General features: G+C 36.0%; 2 protein-coding genes across 2 annotated transcripts; one reads left to right on the forward strand and one right to left on the reverse strand.

Annotated features, from left to right (window-relative positions):
- The first annotated feature begins 7224 nt into the window (after positions 1-7224).
- LOC125206634 (probable LRR receptor-like serine/threonine-protein kinase At3g47570) lies at positions 7225-12454 on the forward strand. The gene is made up of 6 exons (XM_048105875.1): positions 7225-8095; positions 8748-9110; positions 9199-9411; positions 9499-9642; positions 9933-11849; positions 11939-12454. Exons 1-6 carry the CDS (start codon positions 7225-7227, stop codon positions 12325-12327), a joined length of 3897 nt encoding a protein of 1298 aa, XP_047961832.1. The 3' UTR covers positions 12328-12454.
- A 438-nt stretch (positions 12455-12892) lies between these two features.
- LOC125206635 (protein SRC2 homolog) lies at positions 12893-13324 on the reverse strand. The gene has a single exon (XM_048105876.1). The coding sequence runs from the start codon at positions 13322-13324 to the stop codon at positions 12893-12895; it is 432 nt and encodes a 143-aa protein (XP_047961833.1).
- Positions 13325-21191: the final 7867 nt, after the last annotated feature.

Raw genomic sequence — 21191 nt, forward strand, 5'->3', positions numbered from 1 at the left:
CGAATAATAAATAAAGTTTTAAACTAGAAAAACTCTTTGGAGAATTAATTTAATTCTAGTTACATAGCAGACAAAAGAATTAAATTGATGGATCAAGATAATCTTAAACGTGGAAAATATTATAAAATAAAATGGACCCAAGTTATTTGTAATTTGGTGATTTAGGTGGAGTGCAATATTATTCTTTAGTAGAACAAAATAATATTCCATTGATAATATATTAAATCATGGGTCATTTGATTTAATTAGTTAATTATCTAATGATGAGCCCAACACTTAAATCATTCCATGGATCCCTTACTAGCACATCAAGTCTATTATAAATAGTGAGGAGTATGGGAAACCCTAGCTCAACACACAATACACAACACACACTGAACCCTAACCCTAGCCGCCATTCTTAGCGTCTCTCTCTCTCTCTCTCCCTCTTGGCTCGATTTTCGTGCCTAGCACGTGGGAGATTTAGGGTTCTTGTTTTGTTCTTGATCTATCCTAATTCATAGGTTTAGATCGAGGCAATCTCGTGTTTTGTGTTTGGTTCACCTAGATCTCTTCAAAACTATTTGTTGATTATTCAAGATCCGCCCACACGGATGGATGATCAAGGACAAGGGAATAGTATAGAAGATACATGGTCAGTAAACCAGGGATCACTCGGAGGTGCAGCAAGCAACGTCAATCCGATGTCGGATTATTAGGTAACATTTAATTCACGTCGAATATGCATGTTTATGTGAATATTTGATGTGTGTTCTACAGATCTATGTTTATTGCATGAAATTGGAATCGAATGCATAATCACCTAAATAGATCCGTTAAGGACCTGTTTGTTTTCCGTGTCTTCCGCTGCGGTAGCCCCAACAATTGGTATCAGAGCCAAATTTTAGGCTCTGATTATGTATTTGATTGATTGAATTTTTCAAAAATTATAGTGTTAAAACTTGGGATTTTCGAAAATAATGCAATACATGTTATATGTTTATAATATGTGTTGGATCTATGTTTTTCTTGATTTTATTTTCGGATCTATGATATGATGTTCTAGATCGATGAAAGAGTATTATGAATCTTGAATTTTCTTCAAGTTTTTCACAAAAATATTCTAGATCTATGATGATCATCATTAGATCTATATATTCTAAGTAAGGGGTGCGTTATATTGCTAACTATTTAAGTTGCTAACTCTGCTAACTCATCAATACAGTGTATTAAAAATGTCAGCATGATGACATCAAAATGTCAACACATAATATCAACACACTATATTGAGCTTCAACAAAATTATGTGTTGACATTTTATTATTATCGTGTTGACATTTTTAATACACTGCATTGATGAGTTAGCAAGTTAGCAGTTTAAGAAAGTTAGCAATTGATCACACCCCTGCTAAGTAATATATACTAGATTATATGTTTATTGATTACATATATGTATGTGTTTAAGTGAATATGTGTTTGAATCATGAAATAAAGTGGTCCATGATTGAATACTTGGATCGATGAAAGAATATTATGAATCTTGAATTTTATTCGAGTTTTTTCACAAGAATATTCTAGATCTAAGCAAGTATTCGTAGATCTATAGTGTTTTATGTTCTTTATATGCAAGAACAATTTAAATTGCTAATAGCTAGATATTTTAATGTGCATATTTGATATAAACATAAAAGATTGTTACAAATTAAGAAACGATTAATTAAGATTTAAGATCACGATCAAGCGACGCGACCGCGATGAATCTAATAAATTGAAAACGACTAAATGATCACAAGGGTTAAAACCTAAATATGTTTGCGTTCCGCGCTGTCTTCATCGGGGATCCGAGATCCAGATCCAGTGAGAAGAGGCAGCGGCGATCTGCGTCGTCTTCGGGCAGTCCTCGCAGTTGCAGATCTGATCAGTAGCTGCGTCGCCTGGCGACGGCGGAGGAGCTGTCCTAATCAGACAGCAGCGCAGCATTCACAGCAGCTTCTTCTCCGGACAGCAGCTTCTTCTCCGGTCGTGGACAGCAGCAGCCCTGACTTCGGTTAGGGCAGCAGCCGCGTAGTTCCAGGCGACGGAGGCAGGACAGCGTCGCGAGAAGCTGCTCCAGTGGCGGTCTTCGTTGCTGGACAGCGGCGGCTGTTCCAGTGGGAGCGATGGCGGCAGCCACGGTCTTTATTGCTGGTCAGAGCCGGCTGCTCCAGTGGGAGCGGCAGAGGCGACAAGTGGACAAGAGTCATTTCCTTTTTAAAAAAACAACAAAACATCGAATCAATTTTACTTTATTCTATCATCTACTCTACTCTCTTTATCTTTCCTACTTTATTCTTTTCTCCTACTTTTCAACACAATTTCTTAATCTCCATGCCCAAAAGTTTTGTCTCACTTAATTCGGACGTAGGGAATAAAAGTGAAAGTTCACAATTTGTTAGGGACAAATGCAAATGAGAATAAGTAACAAATTTTCAGGGATGAAGGGAGTAATAATGCTACATAATGTGAAATTAATTTAATAAAGATTAAATGTTAATTTTGGTCCTAAACATATGACCAAAATACGAATTCCCTTCAAAACATTCACTATTTGATAAACAAGTCCATAACAATGAAATCCTTGTTGGAAGTCCGTGTACTGCTTAGCCTCAAGTTGTTGGTATGTTTTGGGTGAAAATAGATCGTGGACTTAATTTCCAAAGTTAGTGACGCCGCTGGGTAAAAACCGTCGGCTCTGGTTAAGCAAATGGTAGAACCGGGAAGCTGTCAATGAGTCTCCTATTCATGAAGGAAGGAAGTATTACTTGGAGAGACTTTCTTGGTTATTACTTACTTATATCTTACTCAAAAGAGTGTCTTGATTTTATTTCATTTTTTTTGTCTTGATTTTGATTATACCATAAATCTAAATAATCACTCTATCAACGGTTTTTTTCTTTTGAAAAAAGTCAACTTGCAATGCTTTACCGCTAATAGGCCTATATATGATCGAAAAGTAAAGCAATATTTATTTGGACAAATCATCTTATAGTTGGGCTGGGCTGGGCTAACCAGAACTCTTAAGTTCACTAGAAAGGCCTAGACTAGCCTTCACATGTAAATTTAACTTTTGATTATTAGCCAATACTCCATCCGTCCTCAAAGAATATATACTTTATTGTCGGCATAGATTTTAATGCAAAATTAATAAAGTGAGAGAAAGATAGAGAAAAAAAGTAAATAAAGTATTGTAAGTGGAGAATGTGTCCAATCTCATTAGAGAAAAAAAGCTTTTTAAAATTAGACATATTCTTGTGGAACATATTAAAAATAAAAGAGTCTGTGGAATATATTAAAAATGAAAGAATGCATTTTTTTTTTATAGACATGAGGATGTAATTAGTTTAATACTACCGCAATTGATAAAGTCCAGAGCTTAGCATGTATATGTGGGTAGGTTTTAAATTAAAATAGATCGTGGATTTAATCTCCGTGCATCATTATTTTAAGTTGAAATTTCTTTCCCATTAACCCTTGATAAAAGATCAAACGGAATAGAATATGTATATTTAATAGGAGTATGAATAAATAATAAGGCTCCAAAATATAAGACAAAAATAAATAGTTAAAGATAACTAAGTAAACTGGGGAGTAATAGGGTGCAACGTTAATTAGAGTGCTAATGTACATTCAATCACGTGCTGCTACGTGGTATAAAAAATGCAATATTGTAAACACAAAAATGCAATACACATTTGTGAAGTACATGCATTTCCGAAGATTGCATTTTAGTTATAGGCAAATTGTGTTTTATATTGTAAAGTTTTGCATTTTAACATAAATTGTCTACAATGCAAAATAAACAATATATAAATGCAATCCCTCTGTATATAAAATGCAAATTAAACAGTTAATATCTAAAATACAAAACTCAATAATAAAAAATGCGATATATCTGTAACTAAAATGCAATCTGCCAAAATTCATCTATCATTTTTCTAAAAATGTATATTGCATTTTTTTTACAATATTGCATTTTTCGTGCCACGTGACAGCACATGATTGAATGTACGTTAGCACTTTAAAATTAGTTCACATATTAGTATATCCATCGGCAGATCCAGGTGGGGTCAGGCGGGGTCGGCCGACCCCACCACAGGCCCCGGAGTGCCACCGGGAAGCTCCTTTCATCAGCCTCCGACCCTACGGCATTCGCTTCTCCGACCCCACCTCACCCAGTGTGAGATGATGAGACTGAACAGAGAGAAAGGAAGAAAATGAGGGAGGATGCTGTAAAACGGAAGCCGATAGTCGAGAAAGAAGAGGGAGTAAATTCAGAAGAGCCTTTTCGTGTTTCTTCGAAGAGAGAGAAATTGAAATGGGTTAGTGGTGCATTGGGCGAAGAGAGAGAACTAAAATTTATCTTCCTTATATTTACTTGTAAACTAAAATTAAATAAATCAAAAGACATCAAGAAAGATGACACGTGACTGCATAATTTATCTTAAGATTAAATTGAATTATCTAATTGTAATTAGAATGGGCATTGAACTTTTCTTTCTTTCTTAATTTGTATTAGTTCTCGAAAATCATTTAAATATATATTCAAATCTAAAAATTCAATTAACTTTAATTACGAGTACTGGTATTTATATATCTAAAAATCAACTTATTTATAATAAACACGTAATACTTCAATAAATATAATATAAAATAAATATTTCTCAATTTCATCTAATTTTAGTTTATACTCTCTTCGTCCCACAAGAATATGCACTCTTTCCTTTTTAGTTTGTCCCATGATAATATGCACTTTCCAATTTTGAAATTTTTTTCCTAGACTCATTCTCCAATAATTATACTTTAATTACTTTTTCTCTTTATTCTCTTACTTTAATTTTGCATTAAAACTCATGCCGAACCCAAAGTATATATTCTTTTAGGACGGAAGGAGTAATTAAATTTTCAACTATATTATTCATATTAAAATTAGTTTTGAAATTTCAAATTTGGGGATGTTACGAAAAAAATTATACACGCTTCGTCCCATTAACACTTTTGGGATGAAATGAAATTTTTAATGCACATTTAGTAAAAAAAAAAAATAGAGAAATAAAAAAGTGATTTATATTGTGTTTGTGGAAAATAAGGTCTACCTCAAAAAAGAGAAAAATAGTTAAAAAAAATAGAAGTGTCTATAGAGCGGACTCTGGCAAAATAGTCTATTTTTATGCGATAGGGTGAATATTTAGTTTAGAATATCGATATTAGTATGAGTTATAGTATTTAAATTAAAATATATTTTTTATATGAATAATTATACTATTAGATATTTATTATATGGTTCGACCCCACGATATTTAGTTTCTGGATCCGCCATTGAGTATATCCATAACTTTTGCTCATTTAGTGGAAGTGATCAACAACTACAAGATCGTGCGTGTGTGGGTTGGGATAGCTGACTATATCAAATGTGGATGACTACAAGTAAAATTTCACTAATAGCGTGCAAAATCGACTAATTATAGTCTAGAGCACTTGCAGATACACAATTAATAGTTAAATACTTTAATCCACCCAGTGCGTCAAAAAGAAAATTCTACTAGTACTTATTATAGTCTAGAGCACTTGCATATATATTAGTTAAATATTTAATCTTCCGAACAGGAAATATATTGGGGGCCAATTAGTCTAAAGAGCATTGACAACTTACACTATCCAGTATCCACCCACTTTTTCTTTTCTTATTTGTACTCTATAAAATTAGGGATCAATTTTGGACCTAAACATATACTCCCTCCGTCCCCGATTAAGAGTCATACTTTGACCGGGTACGTGTTTTAAGAAATGTAAAAAAAAGTTGGTTGAAAAAGTTAGTGGAACGTGGGACCCATTTTTTTTATATTGGTTTTATAATAAAATGTGAGTGAATTGAGTTAGTGGAATGTGGGACCTACTTACTATTTATGGTAAAAATGAAGTGTGACTCTTAATTGGGGATGCACCGAAATGGAAAAATGTGACTCTTAATCGGGGACGGAGGGAGTAATTAAAATATGAATTTGATATAAAATATTTACTTTTTAAAAAATAGGTTCATAACAAATGAAATCCTTATTGGAGTAGTCATTTTTTGAGTTCCATCAAAAAACTAACGGTCATGTCATTATGCAATTATTGTTGACCGTTAGTTTTTTGACGAAACCATTAAAAAAGGAGTACTTCAATGACATTTTTCATTTATTATAGACTCATTTTTCAAAAAATTGGATATTTTGGACCAAATTCGTATTTTGATCATATATTTAGGACCAAAATTAACATTTACTCTTTCTATAACTATTTATTTTATAACATTTAGCTGAAAATACTATACAAATAAATATAATAACCAAGATTTAGTTAAAATTTGGAGTTAGGATGTATATATGAACAAAAGGATTATACTAAAATGACAACCACAATTAAAATTACAATGCACCACCAATGAGAACCTTTAGATTTTGGAGTAGATGCAATCTTAGCATGGCATGTGGCAGACTTGTTTGCATATGTATCATAGATTGTTTGATTATCTCTGATTCCGTATCACAGATTGCTTGGAATCATATGCTAAGTTGTTTGCTTATTATTTTAACTATAGTACATCACCGTAATGCTCTGATTTTATATCACAGATTGCTTGGAATCATATGCCAAGTTGTTTGCTTATTATTTTAACTATAGTACATCATCGTAATGCTCTGATTTTATATCACAGATTGCTTGGAATCATATGTCGAGTTGTTTGTCTATGTATCTCAGATTGCTTGTCTAGGCTGTTATTTTAACTATGATGGAACTATAATGCACTCTTATGAACAAAAGAACAGAAATTGACTAAAGTACATTTCTTGTCCTAAACATATGGCTATGTCATAAAATATTGTTGTAATATGATACACAACAATTAGTTATTTCTCAAATTTAACGTAAACACTAAACAAGGTGTTTGAAGACTTGAGTCGACGACAACCCACAGACCACAGTCTCATTTAATTTTAATATTTACACACTCACCCACATGAAATGACTCGACGAGCTAAGAGTTTAACAATATATGTAATGAGCCACCGATTAATTTTTTTTAACATTAATATAACACGGAAACCTAATTCAATTTTATAAACTCTGAACAGAATATAATAATATTATATATTATTTGTATTCCACTACAAAGCATCTATTATAAATATGCCAGCCTATCAAAAGAAACGAAACAGCAAATTAATGGAGAGTTTTACTATTCCCTTTGCTCTTTTGATCTTATTCTCGAAGAGTTTTACTATTTCCTTTGCTCTTTTGATCTTATTCTCGAGTAGCTTTACCCTCTCCTTGAATTCTATTATCACAGATAAGCATGCACTTATTTCTTTCAAAAACTCCATCACTTCTGACCCTTATGCTGTTTTGAGCACCAATTGGTCTCAAAATACATCAGTTTGTAATTGGGTTAGTGTGTCATGTGGCCTCAAACACCGTCGCGTCACTGCTCTCATTCTCTCTGGCTACGACCTTGCTGGAATTATTGCTCCACATCTCGGAAACCTTACGTTTCTCAGATATTTGGACATCAGTTCCAATAGTTTCACGGGGATTTTACCCTTTGAACTCTCTAAACTGCGTCGTTTGAAGGTGATGAATTTGGGAGCATATTCATTCACCGGAGTAATACCAACATGGTTGGGCAGTTTACCTCAACTAGAGAAACTCTATATGTACAACAACACTTTCATAGGAACAATTCCTTCATCTTTGTCTAACAATTCTAAGCTACAAATATTAAACATGAACTATAACCAGCTGAGTGGGTCCATACCACATGGTATTTTCAATATGTCTTCCCTTGGACAAATTAGAATTAGAAATAATAACCTATCTGGTTGGCTACCAAGTGATATATGCAATAATCTCCCAAATATTGAAGCACTTGATATTTCGGCCAACCAACTTTCCGGAGAAATTCCACCGAACATATGGAAATGCAGACATCTTCAGGAGCTGGAATTATCTATCAATCATTTCAATGGAAAAATTCCAAGTGAAATTGGAAGTTTAAGTATGCTTAAAGAGCTGTACCTGGGCGTTAACGACTTCAGAGGTAAATGCCTCTCTTTTTAATTACCTCTACATTTCCTTTCTAGATTACAATTCCAAAATTTGAAATGGATAAATGATTTGAAAGCAATTCTATTGTCTGTTCATTATACCACATTCATCCTTAAAATATAATTATATTTTTCCATTTTAGCATTTTAGTACATCAATTAGAAAATTACCAATAGTTCAAATGGTAAGTTTATCTCTCTAGTTAAGTGACTTTCATTTTATTAAAAAAAATTTAGTAATTTTTTTAATAATTATCTTACTTGATCAATTTAACATTAAAATTAAATACGTCCTGTTATCATTTTTAGATGCATTTCCAACATACGAAGCAAAAACATCAATAGAAAATGAAATTAAGCCGTCAAACAGTAAAATTGCCAATTTATTGTTTCTGCAAATTTTATTTTACTTTTGTAATTTTATTTTTTTCTTTTTAAATTCCTAGGGTATTTAGATTACTTAGAGAATGTGGGTTTTATTATTTTGCAGTCAGTTTAATAATATTAATAAATTTTATTTTTAAGAAACTATGATTTCTTTGACTTTTCTATAAATTATTTTCCTATAAATAAATTATCTCATAAGCATAATGTGATGATTTAAGCAAAGGGTTTCCTTATATCTTTCTACCTGTAAAAATGCAGGAAAAATCCCTGTAGAAATAGGGAATCTTTCACAGTTAGAGGAGTTAAGCATCCCAGCCTCCTCTCTGACCGGAAATATTCCATCTTCAGTGTTGAACATATCTTCCTTGAAATACATGTACCTATATAACAACAGTTTGTCTGGAAATATCCCAAGTGATATGTGCGACAGTCTTCCAAATATTGAAGTACTTAATCTTTGGACCAACCAACTTTCTGGAGAAATTCCACCAAACATATATAAATGCAGACACCTGCAGGACTTGGAATTATCTGTTAATCATTTCAATGGAAAAATCCCAAGTGAAATTGGAAGTTTGAGTATGCTTATATATTTATACCTGGGCGTGAACGATTTCAGAGGTATTATGCATATGCTTCTCTTTTTAATTAGCTACATTTATATATGTATTTCGATTGCTATAATATCTTTCTATTTCCTAAAATGCAGGAATGATCCCTGAAGCACTGGGGAATCTTTCACGACTAGAGGTGTTAAGTATCCCAGACTGCTCTCTCACCGGAAATATTCCATCTTCACTGTTCAACATGTCTTCATTGAAATTCATGGACCTCTCTAACAACACTTTGTCTGGAAATATCCCAACTTTTCATGGTCTTCCTAAATTAGAGAAATTATATCTGTTTGACAACAACTTACTAGGTATGTCCATAATTTAAAATAGAATCAGTAATTACATGAAGGACTAACAATAGGAAGTGACTAATTTGAACCCTCTATACTTTGTAGGTCATCTTCCACTAAATTTATGGAAATGCAGTCATCTAGAGATCTTGAACTTAGACAACAACAATTTCAGTGGAACCATCTCTCGCGCAATTGGAAATACAAGCATGCTTAGAGTGTTGGAGTTGGCGTACAATCATTTCACAGGTATCTATACTTGATCCTTTCTTCCTTTCGTTTATGACTTTCTCAAATTATTTGGCTGAAGTTCAACCTGAAGCACTACAACTTTTATTTTTCGGCTTCTATGTACTTTTTTAACATTTTTTATGATAACAAAAATCCTTTACTAAATACATCCCTGTCAGGAAAATTTTAAATCAAATTGATAAAAAAAAAAATTCTTCAATTGAGTAGAGAATTAAGGTCCCTATTTAAATTATTATGATTTGGAATGTGTAATATTGATATTCAAAGTGGATGGATATGTATCGCAGGTGAATTACCACAAGAGATTGGCACTCTGCCAATACTTGAGACTTTCTCTGTGTTCGGTAATTCCTTATATGGATCAATTCCATCTTCCTTATTCAACATATCAACAATGAAGAACTTAAAATTTTCGTACAATGAGTTTTCTGGCATTCTTCCATTAGATATGGGGAATTCACTTCCCAATCTTGAATGGCTTCTTTTGGCTTATAACAGAATTAGTGGCCCAATTCCAAGTTCTATGGCCAATGCTTCTAAACTTATCATCTTGGATATGCCTGGCAACTCATTCAGTGGCTTCATACCCGACTTCGGTAATTTGAAGCTCCTAGAGGAAGTTCGTCTTGTGAGAAATAATTTAAGTGGAGCAGAATTCCCAACTCAGGAATTGACATTTCTCTCTTCATTAACTAATTGTCGACATTTGAAGGGATTGGCTATATCGGACAATCCACTGAATGGCATTCTACCCACTTCCTTAGGGAATTTTTCCTCCTCTCTTGAGAATATTTATGCATCAGCATGCAACATCATGGGTGTCATTCCATTCGAAGTAGGAAACTTAAGCTATTTGCTAGATCTCCATTTGAGTGAGAATCAACTGAGTGGTCACATTCCACCAACAATAGGAAAAATGAAGCAACTCCAAACACTATATCTTAGTGACAATCAACTGGTGGGTTATATACCTAACGATCTTTGCCGATTGTATCATTTGGGGGGCTTGAGCCTTGCTCGTAACATGCTTGTGGGTCCAATACTTGAATGTTTGGGTGATGTTAAATCATTGAGAGAGATCTACATAGATTCTAACCAATTGAATTTAACCATCCCTCCTAGCTTGTGGAATCTCACAGACCTTGTGATTCTGAACTTGTCTTCCAATCATTTGAGCGGTCAATTGTCATCTCAAGTTGGAAATTTAAAGATGATCAACTCTCTGGATTTGTCATCCAATCAATTTTCAGATGTTATTCCTAGCTCAATTGTTGGTTGTCAATCTCTAACATTTCTTAACTTATCAAATAATATGTTTAGTGGCTCTATTCCTCAATCATTGGGAGAGGTTAAAGGTTTGATTACATTGGATTTCTCTTATAATAATCTTTCAGGATCAATACCCAAGTCCTTAGAAGAACTTCACTATCTTCAAGTATTTAATTGTTCTAATAACTTAGCTCTTTGTGGTCCAATAGAATTTCAAGTTGCACTCTGCCCAGAAAATCATCATAGATCATGGTTGAAGAAACTCATTGTTCCATCTGTGGTTTTAGCTGTCATTGTGGTCATCATAATGCTTATTCTCATAAGAAAGTGTAAACAAAAACATGTGGCACTCTCTACTGATATTCCACCAGTAACTACTGAATGTAGGAGAATTTCTTATATAGAACTTGAACGAGGAACAAGTTCATTTAGTGAAATCAACCTACTTGGCAGAGGTAGTTTTGGTTCTGTATTCGAAGCAACACTTTCTGATGGGTTGAAAGTTGCGGTAAAAGTGTTCAACTTGGAACTGCAAGAGGCATTAAGGAGCTTTGATGCTGAAGCTACTATATTGAGTAGCATTCGACACAGAAACTTAGTTCGAGTTATTGGATGTTGTTCTAATATGGAGTTTAAAGCATTGATTCTCACATATATGCCAAATGGGAGCTTGGATAAATGGATACATTACGACACGTATGGTTTGGATCTTATACAGAGATTGAAAATAGCAATAGATGTTGCATCAGCCTTGGAATATCTTCACCATGGCCATACATTCCCGGTTGTTCATTGTGATATCAAGCCAAGCAATGTGTTGCTTGATGAAGACATGACTGCTCATCTTGCTGATTTTGGTATTTCAAAGCTTTTCGATGGAGGAGAAACGTTCATCCAAACGCAAACAGTGGCAACCATCGGTTACGCAGCACCAGGTGATGCATGATACTAATTTTTAAAACTTAAATTTCATCCGATATAAATGTTTTACTAACAAAATTTTGAATGCATGTGACACAATTAGAGTTTGGAATGGAAGGCAAAGTGTCAACAAATGGGGACGTATTTAGTTTTGGGATATTGTTGCTAGAGATGTTCACCGGAAAGAGGCCAACAGACGATATGTTCCGTGAAGAAAGGAGCATAAAAGAGTGGGTAAGTGAAGCGTTAGATGAAAATACAGCACCTGAATTGGTGGCGCCAGATTTGTTGTCAAGGGAAGATCAACATTTTTCTGCAAAGGTGCAATGTTTGTTGTCAATATTGGAATTGGCAATGAAATGTTTAGCTGATTCAGCAGATGAAAGAATCAACATGATTGAAGCAGCAACTGCTCTACACAATATCTATGCTACAAATGTGGCAGCTACAAGTACTCGTCGTCCACGATATGCATTTTCTGTTCGGCAATAATCTCAGTTTGATAGCTCAGATGTATAGTTGCTCAAATCAATTTGTTTGTCACTGTTATGTGAACACTAATCCATTAGATTGGTGGGAAACTATTGTTTATTAGTGCAATTTGTAGTAGTTCATATTTTATGAATGATTCAGCTATCTTACTTTTTAATATGCTTTTTTAATATTGATAAAGGGTAAAGAGAAATAATTTGAGAAGGTATTATACACCTTATTCAATTTTTAAGACATTTTTAAGACGTGTCTTCATATTTTCTTCACATAAAAAGTAAATAAGGTAATTATTTTTCTTCAAATTACCTTTTTCCCTTGGAATTCACTACCGTATATAATAAAGGTTATATTTTACTATTTAATAAGGTAAACAAGAAATATATATTTTCAATTTACTTTTTTTCCATTTTAGACGCTCTAACAAAATAGGGAAGAGGACGAAGAAGAAGACGATGCCAAGGACATAATATAAACATGAAGAAACATACAAATAGTAAAGTAATTAGAAACGAGCTATGCCTGACATGATACACCAATATTAATGATTTAACCAACCTCCTCCTCCTCACATATCTAAGTTGCGCCCTGTCAACACAAACCACGTCCCCTGTGCAATCACCACGAATCCGACCTTGAGCGCCTTCTTCCAAGCCGAGGTCTCCTGCTCCGTAAACGTCTTCCCAAAACTATACAAAATGTTGAGCCTCCCATCCCCAGCCCCGGCCACATTAAAGCTCAGCTCATTTTTAGCCTTTGGCCCGGAGTCGAAGAGACCCTTAACCGGTATCTTGACTTCACCGATGAACTTGTCTCCCAGTATTCTCTGACAATAGAGCTTCACCACCACCTCCAGCCCCGGGTTGCGGAGAGAGGCCTTGTTGATTGTGTAATTGAGAGGGAAGTCCCATCTAGGGTTTCTCTCCCCGGCTGTGTCCACGGTGGTTCGCATGCTTGTGTTTGGCTCTCCATTAAGGGAAACCTCGGCATAGACTTTCATCTTACCGAACCACTGGATATTTGGAAGATTGTCAGCTGAAACAAGGATTATTTCAAATTTTCTGAAATCCATCAAAATATGTTTGCTTGATTTTGCTGGATTTCAGGATTTATCTTGTGCTTGACTTTTTCATGGATGTAGCATACCTATTATATATGTGTAGCAGTGTAAGAGTAAGATTTTTTCATGAGGAAACTTTCCTTACTCAAATGGCAGGCGGTGTAAAAAATTAGAGGAGACTTAGTAGGGCGGATGAAGTGATGTGTTTTGTGTGACTTGTAAGGAATATCAAGCTCCCTAGGTCCAGCGAATCCACTAGATCACGGGGTCTAGGAACTCATGGAACGTTGGAATATCTCGGTTGTCGGACACACAGAATACCTCTTCAAAACCCTCAACCACATATACTAAATTAGCACAGGGAAGTAGGGATCGATCCCACAGAGATGAATGCGCAAAGAAACATGTTCAAAGACTCGGGACTATTTTTGGTTGGCTGCTGCCACGCAATTTGGGTTGAGGAAATTAAACTAGACTCGGTGTTGAAATTTACTATGCTAACAACTAGATCTAGGCAGAAATAGGAAAATGCATATAAACCGGAACAAGCGAGACAATAACTAGATCTAAGAAAAACTATTCTCTATATTACCTAGACCTGGGATAACAACTGACGGTGGGGACCATTTCCTGAAAAGGTAAAATACGGATGAAAAGCTGGAAAACAACTAACTAAAGTACTAACTAACAGCGACATCATCTTCTCCAATAATTGACATGAAACAATCAGTAAGAACAGAGTGAGAACGCAATACGAAACGAAGCAACAGAAATTAAAGCGACAAAATCGAAGAACAATTAAAACTAAAGCAGATATACGGTTACTAGACGAAGTAAAATAAAAAGAAAGCAGAAAGTTCAAAATCCATGCAAACTCGGTTTCCCCTGTTCAGATCCACACTCCGGATGCTAAATCCACTCCGGATCCAAGCATCCGAAACAAACTCCGACCAAAATTATATCCATAACTACAAATTCGCCGATTCACCATAGATCAAACAACAACAACACAGATCCACAACCTATTTCCCAAATCAAGCACAGAAACATCCAAAACAGAGAATAACATTCAACTTCTGAAATAAAACCTCAAAAACACAGAATCAACGTAAATCAACACAAAATAAACACCATCATGATGTAAACTAAATGCATAGATAATGGTAAGTAGCAAACAACCAATCGACTTCAGAAACGTTGAAATTCGACGGAATAACAGTGCGAAACTGAATGTAAACTGATTGTATCTTCGCCCTTCGTGAGGACGGTGTTACCACTAACATTCTCATGAAACCCCTAACTACCCATTCCCCATTTTCTCAAGTGTGTGAGTGTGTGAGCTGAGAGCAAAATCATGCATGTTTGGTGTGCTGCATGCTCCTCTTTATATAGGCGTGGAAGTGGGTCCAGCAGGGTGTGAATAGTCTTCGTTACCCTCAGATTTGGACTTCCTTCGTCTAGCCCTTTTCCTCTTCAATTCTGCTCACTTCCCTTCGCTTTCCTTCGCCTGTCCACTGCCTCCAGCTCTTCCTGGACCTAGCGATTTTCTTCACACACCTGGCTTAAAACTTGTGTTAGACCAGTAAAAAGGTGATTTTTCACCACATAACCGATGCATGAAATTAGCCTTATCAGCGGACAAAGAAAAAAAAAACATACTGATAGGGACTCCACTGTTTTAAATTTTTCGAAGTCAATATATATGAGTGCGTGAAAAAATAATACTCCCTCCGTCCCCCATAATTTGTCACCATTTGATCCGGCACGGGTTTTAAGAAATGTAATAGAAAGTGAGTTGAAAAAGTTGGTGGCACATGTGTCTTACTTTTATATATTAGTTTTGTAATAAAATGTGAGTGAGAATGAATTAGCGGAATATAGGGTCCACTACCAAAAATGGTAAAAGTGAAAAGTGACAAATTTTTAGGGATGAACAAAAAAGGAAATATGTGACAAATTAATTTTCAAGAACGGAAGAAGTACACCATAAACATATAAATATAATAATTATTATATCTTGATCAGAAGCTTCATGGAAAATGATAACATTAAATTATGTTACTATTGTAGTGTAAATCAGAGGCTACTATGATTAATTAAAATAAATTGAAATGTCACCCGCAGATAGCAGTAAAAGTGGGTAAACAATACTGCTTCGAATCATTTAAAAAATATACTACCCCGGTGTTTAAACTCAAACCGTAGAAATACTTCAACCCAACACCAAACAATTTAATAAATCTCATGATATTTAGAAAGAAATTTCGTTTTTTTTTGTATTTTTATTTCACTCACGTTGTATTACTTACTCCCTTCGTTCCAAGGTAATTGGATCGTTTCCTTTTTTTTCACTCGTTTTGAAAAAATTATTCTCTCTCGTACACTATATTTTCTCTACTTCAACTATTTATTATATTTTTGCAAAACGAATGCAAAAATGAATCAACTCAACTACCTTGGGATGGAGGGAGTATAAAAATTTTTCGACCCACTTCCATTATACTTCCTCCATATTTTAAAAATAAAAACATTTGGAACGGCACGGGTTTTAATGCACAATTTGGTAAAGTACGAGAGAGGGAGAGAAAAATTAGTAAAGTAAGAGAGAATGATACGAGTATATCACTAGAAATATCTCCATATATCTATTATTTAGTTTTGTATTGATTTAGCATATTTTTCCATATATTCTTAGTATCTATATTTCTTGTTCCCTAAGTCAGAGTAGTCTTATAAATAAGAATTATTTTATTCTTCTATTTCATTCAAGATATATCAATTATCCCTTTATTTTATCTTTACGCTTTTATCGTATCATTCCTGGTTTGATCGACCGGCAAAGCTCCGGCGACTACCTTTTATCCCAAAATTTAACGCCGGAGTGATCGTCGGGCAACAGCTCCCACGACGTTCGATGCAAATATCCGAGTTAAGGACTTCATCCTTAACCAATTGGCGCTTTCGTAAGATCTCATCCTCCATCCATGACTTCCGACAAAGAAATCTATCTATCTTACCTACGTGACCAGATATTGGTTGCCTGCAACAGAATAAACAAGAAGTTAGACGTGATGGACGAACAACAACGCTTGTTCACCTACACGGATTCATATGCAGCGCCAACCTACGTATCTGCACCCTACTTCCACAATCAGCCGCCGTCGGCGTCTCTAAACACCTACCAGCCACCGCCACCACCTCCACCACCGCCTCCAAATATCTTCCAGCAACATACCTACAAGCAGCTGACCTACCTGCTCGACACGGAGCCATACGGACAGTCACTGTATCCAACCTACACCGAACCCTACAGGCTGTTGAAGTCTCAGCCCTACACTGATCAATGGCAGCAAGACCAGCTCGTCTACCGACCACCGCCCCCAACTGAATGGCCGTCGTCGCCACCGCAACACCAACCCTTCTGGAGCTCGACGAGGCACTGCTGCACAGCAGCACCGTGTTGGGGATTGGTGCGCCTTGCACAGCGGAAGATATGCATACACAAATAAATCAGATCTACAGATCTATTTGACCAATTATGGGATTAATTATCTACATGTTAAACAAATCAAATTGCATTCAAGAACACAAATAAATCATGTTTAAGGAATTAAAACCCTAATTCATGATTTCCTACGGTTTAGAATTACCGATCTGATTCTCCAAAGAATCGTCGATTGCTTGTGCCTTCTCCACGAGATGATCTTCGTACTCAACCATGAATCTTCTAATCTGTATCCCGAACTCAGAATCTGACCTTTGGGTGGGCAAAGCTTGTCAAAATGAAAAGGACTTAATTAGAGAAGAAGACAAAATTTCAGTTCTAGAGAGAACTGAAAAATCACGTTCAATCTGGAGAGAGGAACGATTAAAATGAATTAATTAATTTGTCTTCTCCCTAATCTCCTTTATATATAGAGTTATGATGGGCCAGATTAGGGATCCATGGAGGTTGGACTTGGGCCAAACCTGTTGTACTTTTACTAATTAAATTGAGCCCCAATTTAATATAAGTCCAAACAGAATGTTATTATCATCCACAATAGTATAATAATATTGACTGCCCGTCCAATCCCAAATTACAAGTAATCCTCCAATCCCAAATTATGAGTAATCCGGGCTTTACCTCTTTAATTTATTATTTTCCGTGTTTAAGATATAAATATCCATTAATTAATTTAAGTTTGCTATTTGACTTTAATTATTTAATATCTTTTTCCAGGAGTTGTCTAGTCCAAAATCTTTATTTATTATTCTGGAATAAATTTCAACCGGCCAGGTTTCTGAATAATAAAACCTTAATAACACCTCTTGAGGATATTATCAAACTGGACTCACCCAGCACACGATTCATTGCAATAACAATACTAGCACCTCTAGACATTGATCACCACTACCCAAGATATCAGGATTCTTGGATTGCGAAAAATCTGCACCATTTGATAAATCAAAGTAGTGCATAATCAATATCGTATGCTCAATGCTATGTCAACAGTGATTAAGAAATAAAAATCACCGACACCTCGTCTTTCAGTAAATAGCAAGAAAAACTTATCTCAACTGTTAGATCCTTCAGTGCTATACCACACCAGTGTCGTTTATTTCTTAAGGTAAGGAAACATGTGGATTGACACTGCAACCTTTCACGATAGGTTGTGAAATTCTATTTCTCTTCTACAAAGAACCGACTGCGTCACCTTCTCGTGAACGTCTGTTCACTCATGACCAGTCTACTATGTAGAAGAATTAGACTTATTTGCTTCTTATACATTTAAATGTTTGAGAAGCATCTTATAAATGCACAAGCAAACATCAATGCGATAAAATTACTTCTTCTTGCCTTGGGTTAAAAGTGAATTGTACAATATACAAGCAATTCTATCCGTGCAACATGCTCGAAATATGCTCTTCAGTATACCATTCCTAACACACCGCTGCCCGCGGCAGCTGTCTTCCGGCCTCTTCCGCGACCTCTTCCACCGACTGAACGGCCGCCTTCCTACCAGCATTCAACCTCAAAAAATACAACCTCGGCGAATTCCCCGGCAACGACAACTCAAAGCCGCTCTTGCCACGATCAGCCTATCTGGCGACAACCGCTCGGACTTCAGCAGTACGATCAGCCACCGGCCCACCGAGTTTCGTGTTGGGAACCCTCTCTAACAACAACCGTCGCCGCACACCAGCCCCGCCAACACTACCAGCATCCGCAAACAGATTGCCCGTTACAGCGGTGTAGCCCAGCCCCGCCTGTAACTGCTCCTTCATTGGCCTTTCCGTCACACCCACAGACTGTTGTCCTGTGCTTAATGACAAATGAGTGGGAAACGAATCGGCATGGAGGTGAACAGAGAATGGAGATTCAAGGTCGTGTTGATAAACACAAGGGAGCAGTTGAGACAATAAAGCAAGACATGGAGGAAGAAATAGATGGGAGGAGACAGTTGCTTGAGGATGGGCTGCGATTATATATTGAAGAAGTAGTAATGAAAGGAGGTGCTTCTCTATATGCATTTGTTGGAGATGAGGATGCATGCGCCATTCCAAAATGTTTGAAGGAATTTCCCTAATGATGTTGTGAGTACGACTCATAGATAAACATCGCTTGACGCTGATACACGGTTGATCCCCCCGCGTAATGACATGTTGTATTTGGGCATTTGTGGCCGCGAGGATAAAATTCACGTGTTAGCGTTGAAATATCACAACTCTAAAGATCTTCCCTTGGTGAGTTTTGATGTTGCTGAAGAGGGGAGATGCTCAACTAGTCGATGTGTGTTTGATCCAGGAGGGGATAGCTCGTTAAAGCTTATGTTCGCAACGCTCTTTGTTGTGTCGTGGTTTGCACCTTGAGGGCAAGGCGGATTTTAACCGTGGGGGAGTTGATACGAGTATATCACTAGAAAGATCCCCATATATCTATTGTTTAGTTTAGTATTGATTTAGCATATCTTTCCATATATTCTTAGTATCTATATTTCTTGTTCCCTAAGTCAGAGTAGTCTTATAAATAAGAATTATTTTATTCTTCTATTTCATTCAAGAAATATCAATTATCCCTTTATTTTATCTTTACGCTTTTATCGTATCATTCCTGGTTTGATCGACCGGCAAAGCTCCGGAGACTACCTTTTATCCCAAAATTTGACGCTGGAGTGATCGTCGGGCAATAGCTCCCGCGATGTTCGATGCAAATATCCGAGTTAAGGACTTCATCCTTAACAGAGAGAAAGAAAAAAAAGTAATGGAATTAATGTTAGTGGATTATGGGGTCCACTTTATTAGGGAGGTTTAGTGGTATAAGTGGTAAATAAATTGATGTATAAGGGTGCAAAGATTTCCTAAAATAGAAAGTTTAAAAGTTACTATTTTTAAGGAACAGACTAAAATAGAAAGAGTTGCTATTTTTGAAAAATGGAGGGAGTGTTTCTTAAAACCCGAGTCAAGACAAAATGTAATACTACCTCCGTCCCTGAAAGTTTGTCACAGTTTACCATTTCGGTCCGTCCCTGAAAGTTTGTCACAGTTTACCATTTCGGTCCGTCCCTGAAAGTTTGTCATACTTCACTTTTTACCATTTTTGGTAGTGGACCTCATATTCCACTAACTCATTCTTACTCACATTTAATTATAAAACTAATACTTTAAAAGTAGGACTCACATCCCACCAACTTTTTCAACTCACTTTCCATTACATTTCTTCAAACCCGTATCGAATCAAAGTGTGACAATATTTAGGGGACGGAGGTAGTAACGTCTTATTGAAACCTCTCCTTCAAATATCAAAATTGAAGAAGTCATCGGCAGAAGTGAATGCAATGCCAAGTTGGAAAATAACATTACACTGCAGCAATATGGAAAGATGAAGTGTGCATCGGATTTAATTTGTAACTCTCAAATAAGTAAAATGCTACAAGACTCTTCATCTAACACATCAATGCAGAAGCTTGAAAGGTTGTAGAATGTGTTAGGTCTTGTGTTTTATTTAATGCTTATCTATTATGAGTAGCTTATAAATAGTCTTGATGTAATGCTCACTTCTGTAAGTGAAAATCTTGAATACACATCTTTTCATCTTTTATTTTATTTCTTTCATGGTATATAGAGCCTAGGTTCTGATCACCTACTCTTCGCTTCCCTCCCTCCCTTTCCATTTCCATTCTCCATTTCCTTTTTTTATGGATACAAATACTAATTCCAGCTCCTCCACCTACATCATCCTCTTTCCATCAAACTCTCCGATGAAAATTATCTCATTTGGCGACAACAAATTCTAGCTACTGTTCGTGGTCATGGCCTTGAGGGATTTCTTCTTGGATCAGACATCCCACCCTCTCCCTTTCTTACTAATGATGATGATGTTGCTACAAAGCAGCCCAATCCCGCCTACCTTGCTTGGCATCGCCGGGATCAACTTTTATCTGCTTGGATTCAAGGATCGCTTTCTGAGAGCTCGATGATACTCGTTGTTGGCCTCTCCACCAGCAAAGATATATGGCAAGCTATAGAGTCCAGCTATGCGAGCCAATCAAAAGCTAAAATTATGATCTTGTCCACGCTCGTGCTCCTCCTGTAGCTCCTCCCGGCTTCCGTCCACCTTCTCCCCACCAGCAACTTCACCAAGCACCTGCCTATTCCTATTCTCCTTCAGAGATTAGCTTTGACTCAGCTTCCAACTTTTGGTATCCTGACTACTCTGGTGCTACACATCATGTCTCCAATGACCTCTCATCTCTAAATGTTGCCACTGAGTATCAAGGAGATAAATCTCTACATCTTGGCAATGGAGATGCTATCAATATTGCTG

The sequence above is a fragment of the Salvia hispanica genome, chromosome 2 (assembly GCF_023119035.1).
Source record: "Salvia hispanica cultivar TCC Black 2014 chromosome 2, UniMelb_Shisp_WGS_1.0, whole genome shotgun sequence".
NCBI classification, from domain to species: Eukaryota; Viridiplantae; Streptophyta; class Magnoliopsida; order Lamiales; family Lamiaceae; genus Salvia; species Salvia hispanica.